Source organism: Nymphaea colorata, chromosome 4, assembly GCF_008831285.2.
Source record: "Nymphaea colorata isolate Beijing-Zhang1983 chromosome 4, ASM883128v2, whole genome shotgun sequence".
Classification (NCBI taxonomy): domain Eukaryota; kingdom Viridiplantae; phylum Streptophyta; class Magnoliopsida; order Nymphaeales; family Nymphaeaceae; genus Nymphaea; species Nymphaea colorata.
This window is the reverse complement of record NC_045141.1, coordinates 19,051,397-19,059,084: the sequence shown is the minus strand read 5'-3', so window position 1 is coordinate 19,059,084 and position 7,688 is coordinate 19,051,397. Positions and strand designations below refer to the sequence as shown.

Genomic DNA, 7,688 nt, shown 5'->3' with positions numbered 1-7,688 from the left:
CCGTGTTTGTGCACGCATCTCATGTGCACAACTTGGTTAATGTGTTCTCTCTCTCTCTCTAATCACGTGGACAGACTTACTTCTGGTAAGAAACATGGCCTTTTATAAGATCGAACAGCTTTCTCAATGGGGGCGTGCTGTTCTTTATGGTACTTGAGAACTGGGCCCCGGCCTCCAATCCAATTACTCAGATGTGCCTGTCTCTCTTTTCCCTTTTCAATTGCAGTATTTACTCTATCTATGGAGGAAAGAAAGCACTTAATCATGGCAGCATCATGGCTGAGGTGAGCAGCCGAATACTTGCCTCACGCAGAAAAAATCACAGTATTATATTTATTAGTAGCGGAGTCAGCAGCTTCATAAATTAAAAAAAAAAAGAACTGATTGAGTTTCTTCTTGTAAGAGAGTATGTCATTTTCCATGACAAAGATTTGGAATTTGGTTCCGATTTTCGGATTTGCGTTGACTCATTAGTGCTTTGATCAAGCTGTTTCTAGTCAGACAAAGAACAAAATCTCTGCAACGCAAATGAGCTAATGCTGCCCATCTTTTTATTCTGTTGTACCTTGAAAATTGCAGGTACCTCAAACAGGATGGGACAGTTTGTTGGTAGCTCTAGTTCCTTCAGAAACAGGGAAGCCTTCTGCCAAGACAGAGAAGGTTCAGGTTCACAATGGGGCATGTATATGGGGGAATCCCGTCTATGAAACTGTAAAACTATCGCGAGAGCCGGAAACAGGGAAATTTGAAGGGAAAAAGTATCAATTTATAGTATCAAACGTAAAACGACTTTCTTGCCACCATCTTCTGCTTTCGTGTTTTTGCTGCCGGTGGTGATGTGTTGTCTTCATTTCACCAGGGGTCAAGTAAAGATGGAATTCTTGGGCGAACGGCTGTTGATTTTGCCGAGTATGCAGATGCCATCGAACCTTGTTCCGCTTCCCTCTCACTTGGAGCTTCGAACTCCACAATTCTTCATGTAAGTAGTTCTTGTGGAACGCCTAAAGGTCGAAACTAAATCGAATCCTCTCGATGAGACATCGATCAGCTTGGCTGAAGCTATAACTCATGACGGAATTGAATGCCACATTCCGTCTATGGACTTGTACTTGTCCTCGACTCCTTTGGAAGAGCTGATCGAAGTTCTCCTGCTTTGCCACTTCAATTGAGTGAATCCTGCTACTCTGGCATGATCCAACCTCAATACAAAGTGCCCTTCTTTCAGAATGCTCTTGAGGATAAGAAAGATCCTCCGTTCATGCTTTGTGCATGTTTACCAAAAGGTTTAAGTTTTCAATAAATAATTTTGTTTGCTTTGCCGAAAATGCAGAGGAAACACTTTTAATTAACAGTTACTCCAGTGCTTTGAACTTGAGGATAAGGAAGATCCTCTGGTTATGTTTCCCGCATTTTTAAGAAAATTTTCAGTTTCAAGAAACGAATTTGTATATTTTGCTGAAAATGTACAGGAAAAAATTTCCATTAACAGTTATTCGATTTTATCTTGCCCTAATCTTTTCCTTTTGCCATGGGGATGTAGATCACGATCCAGAGATTGCATGCTGATGGCAACACGAGGTACTGGAAATTCCTTCCAGCTTGATCAATGCTTGTGTTTTCAGTCCTCTATCTGGCAGTACAGATCTGAATATTGACTTCATTTTCTGTTTTCATTTTTTTTTTTTTTTGAATGATGAAAAAAGAAGTGCAGCCAAAAGAAGCGCTCACACTGAGAGCCTCCGGCATCAAATGAGCGATGTTGACACGGATGGGAGTTCCGTAACTTCATGCAGCGCCAGTAGTGCGAGCAAAGTAATCTCCCAAATTCCTCTTCCAGTTTTTCTACCCCACTTTCCAAATTTTTGTAGTTCTACTTTGGTTGAGTAGAAGGTGACTTCATTCGGTAGGACAAAATTAAGCAAATCAGAAAGTTACAAACTAGTGCAGAAGCTGCTTGGTTGTGTCTTCAGAGAAGACATACAAATTCATCCAACTGCTTTTTATGTAATAATGGCTTTTGATAGTAATTTTTTCAAACTTTTTCTTGCATTTGTTGCCGAGATTTAACTTATTAGAGAAGATAAAGAACACAAGCAACTATTAAGCTCCTCAATTCCAGTTACTTTTACGGCTTAGGTCATCTTCGTGTTTCTTGCCTTTGTTAATTGAAGTCAAGTTTGAGAAGCTATTACTTTAGTCTATCTTTGCATCCCCATAATGTCCGAACGGCTGCAGTAATATAATAGGAGCCCAAGTTTCCTAAATCTCTGCATCCTAGTGCCCATGAACCACAGAAACCCGTAATTTAATAAAAAGAAAGAAGGATGACAGGGCACATTGAATTTCTTTGTTTCTGGAGAGAGCTAAAATAAACCTGTTATTTTTGTTCTTATTCTTCAAATTATGAACTAGGAGGAGCAGGAAAAAGAATCTTGCTGAGATACACAGAGCTACAAATTTATATGCAAATGTATAAAATATTTCAAGCATGTCAAGTTGTTCCAGAGGTCAGCATGTGTATCCATTGATGTGATATGTACCAGATTGCACAACCATATTCAGGTAATATTATCTAAGACAGACCAGCATGTGTATCCATTGATGTGATGTACACCAAATTGCACAACCATGTTCAGGTGAACTTATCTAAGACTTGATGAGTTATGCTTGGTCAGTGGAGGGATGAAAGAATGTTCACATGCCTAAAACGCTCAAATGATGAAACACAAAAGTGCCGAAAGCTTAAAAGTTCTTATATGCTGAAGGAATGACTTATCAAATACTAAAACTCAGTAACCTGGGATGAATTCCACAATGAACTATTGTCATCATGTCACAACTTTAGTGACCTACTCATGCTTTGACATGCACAGGCTAATGGACATGCTCTAACTCTTTCCAGGATGTCCTAGCGGGAAATGGGATAGTGTCAGTCTCATTTATTCAAGTCGAATTTCTCCCATTCATGTCATCATCAATACCTTGCGTTCTAGGTTGAGTAGATAAGGCAACTACATCTTTAAAATCATTCATGTCATCATCATCTTGAACAAGAACTCCTTGGTAACAGGACACTTTAGTGTGATTTCCCACTGCTTCAATGAGAAACTAGCTTGGATGATTAGCAAATTTATTGAGACTGAATTGATTCAGTTCTGTCATGAGATATATCATATGCCAAGGGGGAAAAGACAAATTGAAATTCTCGACCATTCTGTGAATGTTGAAGGGCTGTTTGGGAGATATGCAAAGAAATAAGGAGTGAACGAGGGGAGAAAGATAATGGTGTTCCCGTAAGCACGAAGAGAAGGAAGGAAACAAGAACCCAAGAAAGGGAAAGAACAAAAGAAGAAGAGGGGAAAATGAACAGACTTATTTCCAAGCACATCATGAAGGCCCATAATGATCTCTTCCTCCCGCTCTGTGAACACGTCTCGTTTGAGTCCAGGTCTCAGGTAATTGGTCCATCTCAGCCTGCAACTCTTCCCATTTCTCTGCATCCCTGCAACGAAAATTCACGTAACCCTTTTACAGTGAGCTAATAATATGCCATCTTGTGGTATTATTCATTAGCAAACTTTGATGGGCCTACTTCATGAACTCCACCGTTCTGCAGCTTACTAGTGCACGTTCTTCTTTTGTTCGTAGGGCTACTTCTAAATGAAAATCCTCACATCACTAGCTGTAGTTTTATTACTACTTTCCAAAGTGGCAAAGAATTGGAAAAACAATGGGAATGGTTTACAGGTTTTAGCCTTTTCCCCTTTTATGCACATCGGCACCAGGTACTTGCGTTTGTTTTATCGCAGATTTGAGAAGCGCGGCGACCAGAGAATTAGACGCCTCTCCTTTCCAAAATCCGACATGTAACATATATTTTAAATTCATGCTATCAAAACACATTTTTTTGTGCAACTTCACCTAAGATCCGAAGCTGTCAAACACAACCCTAATGCTTTCAAAACTTTTGAAAAAGGAGGACAGTGGAAACGAAAATACCAGTTTTATTTGTTTAATTCCCTGGCTTTGTCAGTAATTAGGGGATTACTGGTGTGCAGCCCTCTAAAAAGATGTTTAACCTTCTCTCTCCTTTCACTTGCCTTTAAGATCCAAAACTGTGTTGACATCAAATGGTGGAATGTTCATAAGCATCAACTTACTTACATATAGAGATTTACCTTTTTTTTGGTATAGGAGCATAGTCCTTTATAGGTCAAACTAAAGACGTGCCCTATAAAATATTCCAACCCACCTATAAAATAACAAAATTAAGTCCAACCCATTTGAATCCTGGATATAATAGATGCCCTGCAAAGAAATGTCCATGGGTAGGCAGGCTTGAGGTTGATGATCAAGTAAATGCAGAGAGCAAGCCTGCATCTCAAAGAAAGAAGAAGTGCTCACCTTGCTACAGAAGCTGTCACTGATCGGTGCCATTTAATTTTGAATCGACGATGAGGAGTCCCACAAATTATAACATTTAATGTGACGGCCGATAGTACACACGTTACCGGCGAGACAAAGGTTCACACGTTACCGGCGAGGAACAAATCGGCGACCTCACACGTCGGAGCAATTTCTACGGTTCTACCGTTTTCACAAGGGGTATGAAGACGAAACCTTCAGGAATATGTCCAAGCGAACGCTTGTTGAGATCGTAGTTCTGTTTTGTTTTAAAATCTTGCCTGCACCAGAATCGATGTTGATCTGTGATCGTTTGAATCGTTCCGTTCAAATCTGGATCTGTTTCTGATCGTGCGCTATGAGTTTATGTAGACCGTGATCATTTAAATCGAGATCGAAAGCCTCACCAGGGAGGGTGTCTCGGACGTCCCTAGCTCGATTCTCATTATTGAGCAATGGATGTCAGGGATGCGAGTCAGAGTGGAGGACGCTATTTGTTTCGTAGGAGTGGGAATTTCGCGGACTGGGGTATAAGATAGTCTTTCACTTTGATAGAGCAGCTTCGTTCTATTCTAATAGATAAGCTGGCCTTCGGCTTTGTGGAGACAGAGCAGATCATGTGCGATCTAACTGCACAGAAGTGTGAGTTGCAATTAAAAAATCAAAACTAGTTTTTCTGCAGATGTGATCTTTATCGTTCATAATCTGTAAATCAACTGTTGTATGGGTTTGGTTGAATGCAGTTCGATGATCTAAAACTTTAGAATTTCGTAGGTTACAAATTCTTATTTATGCATCTGAATAAACTGATCGATAATTTGAAATATGTTGGCATACGAGGGAGAATGTCAGTGATAGTTTTCATCAACAAAATGTTTACTTACGTCTAAAGAAAACGCCAGTAAATCATTATAAACAAATGAAGGGCATAAAGTTACTAAAGCTAGATGAAAACCCCTCTCACTGAATGTAAAAAGATGGGTTTGATCGCTTAAAGCTGAGTTGGTTTTAGTTTACTTGTCCATCTGGCCTATACAATAGGAGAAGATCATGACTTATGCTACCAACGTTATTGATGTTCTGACTTATATTTCACTTAAATTGAATCAGAATTATATGAATCGGTGTGTCATTTAATCAGCTTGATTAGTGGTTTAAAAGACAGATTAATTTCCCAAAATTAATAAATGAAACCATGTTTCTTGTTTATGTATATAGAGTAACCGGTAAATGGAAGATTACTTGGGCAAGAGACAAAAAAATTAGACCATTTAAATTTGTGTTGAAAAAATATTTTAAAGAAAATGTAAACATCTTATTGTGTACACAAACACCAATTTTATGTACATCGTATTTTACTTCAAGCTAATTTTATAAGAAATTTGATTTTGGTGTTGTAAAAGCTGTTTATTTCTTATTATTAAAAAATTATTAAATTAAAAAAAAAAAAAACTAATACTGATGCTTGGACCGCTTTTACCGATGTTTTTTTTTACCGTTGGTAATATATTTATTTTTTGTAGTGTCGGACTTTGTTGAAGCTGATTATATGTAGAGATGCGTGCGTAGAAGACAAAGGAAACCTTCTTATAAAAGAAAAAAGCCTACATAGTTGACGAATGTAAGAGAGTTTATGTGGACAAATCGAGAAAAAAAAAAAAGTGAAATGGGCACACCAGTCCACACTAATGATGAAACTGTCTCTAGTTAATAAAAAAAGAAAACTTTTTATAAAAATAAAAAAAAAAGTCAAAAAACTAAAAAAGATATTTATTTTTAAATAATTTTCAAATAAACTTTACTCCTAACCTTTTCAATTTTTAGTGTATACATGTTGCGTGCGCCAAGCAGCACATGCAACTATTCGTTCGGGCATTTCATTTGCGGCGATGGAATGTCTCATGAATAGTGACAGTATTCCATTTGATGCCACAAGTCGCCCTCCCAATCAAATTGGTGGATTTTTTTTTTTAGATCTTAACGCTTTTTAACAATTGTAAAATCCCTTAAGTGTTTGAACTCCGTCCAATCAGATGCGCCCAATAAAAATATATAACTTTAATTGCCAAAATTACACCTAAAAAAAAAGAAGCAGTACAATGAAAGAAAAACTTTCTAATAAAAACAGATTAAATTCAGGAGGATAAATGAAATATGTTCAAATTTTGGCGTGTGTTTGTTATTCCTTGAAAAACAAGGTATATTTCTGTAAAGTATTCATCTAAATTTTTGTCATGAATGTGATCTACAGTTTGAGGACACCAATAGATTGATTGTTTGGGAAGCGGAAGGAAATTACTATTGCTTCACCCATTACCACTAAGCCTTTACCCTTAATCAAGAACGTTCTATTGAACAGTCGTCTACATGAACCGAAGAACATATATTTGCCTAAAGTTTGATGATGATTGAAGATGTCTGCAAATGATCCGTCAGTATTGCTTCAACGAATGTAGTTAGTATAGCTGGTTTTGCAAGCGAACTTGTAAAAAAGCATGTCATCTATTACAATGTGAGATCACGACACTCAAGTTAAACAATATGTCGTACCTACCTAGGTCCAAACGCAACTAAAAATCCTAAATGTAAAAGAATAAAAGGAACATACGAGTCTTCGCAGTGAGTTATTAATGGTCCGTTACTATTAAAAGTACCCAATGTTTGCACCGTGAGTTAGCCAGAGTTGGCTTTCTCACAACTCAACTGTACCGGATCAGCCAAAGTAACTTAGGCGAATCGGTTGAATCATGTATTAGTTCTTTTATATGTAACCTTTAATAATTTACATGCAAATGCATTCTAAATTATATATTATACTAACAATGATATGTCACAAAATTTACACATGAAGTTGGATGGCTTTTTTCTCAAAAAAAAAAAAAAAAGAAAGAAAGAAAAGAAACTAGGAGGTATGTGTGACTTGTGTATTTCACTGCTAATATGACTGGACCTAGATTCAGTCATATGTTGCGTCTACACCACACCAGACTTGACTTAGGTAAGTATCCCACAAGTACTCAATTAGTCAATATTTTTTTTTTTACTCTACCACTGCTAATTGAGTCGACTTCTCATCGAACAAGTTCTTGAATTAAAGAAACTTTAAACTTTGGCTAGTGAGTTCGATTGACTCCTCGAGCTTGTCAACATATTATTGACAATCAACAGCGTATTTTGGTCAATGTTTTTTTAGATATTGTTAACTGAAGGCACTTCATGAATCAAAAATGTTAATTGACTCCAAGTTAAGCATCTTGTCAAATATTGAGGTCTCATGCACCTTA

At 37.4% G+C, this 7,688-nt stretch overlaps 1 protein-coding gene across 1 annotated transcript; it reads left to right on the top strand.

Annotated features, from left to right (window-relative positions):
- The first annotated feature begins 215 nt into the window (after positions 1 to 215).
- LOC116253219 (uncharacterized) lies at positions 216 to 3,280 on the top strand. Its single transcript, XM_031627986.2, has 6 exons — positions 216 to 284; positions 580 to 780; positions 860 to 979; positions 1,541 to 1,578; positions 1,704 to 1,812; positions 3,230 to 3,280. Exons 1-6 carry the CDS (start codon positions 276 to 278, stop codon positions 3,263 to 3,265), a joined length of 513 nt encoding a protein of 170 aa, XP_031483846.2. The 5' UTR covers positions 216 to 275; the 3' UTR covers positions 3,266 to 3,280.
- The last annotated feature ends 4,408 nt before the right edge of the window (positions 3,281 to 7,688 follow it).

Bases quoted from the DNA above. Each gene is read 5' to 3' on its own strand.
- LOC116253219 (XM_031627986.2), top strand. The intron at 1,579-1,703 runs GTACTGGAAATT...TGATGAAAAAAG, and splicing joins CATGCTGATGGCAACACGAG to AAGTGCAGCCAAAAGAAGCG. The intron at 1,813-3,229 runs GTAATCTCCCAA...TGAATGTTGAAG, and splicing joins GCGCCAGTAGTGCGAGCAAA to GGCTGTTTGGGAGATATGCA.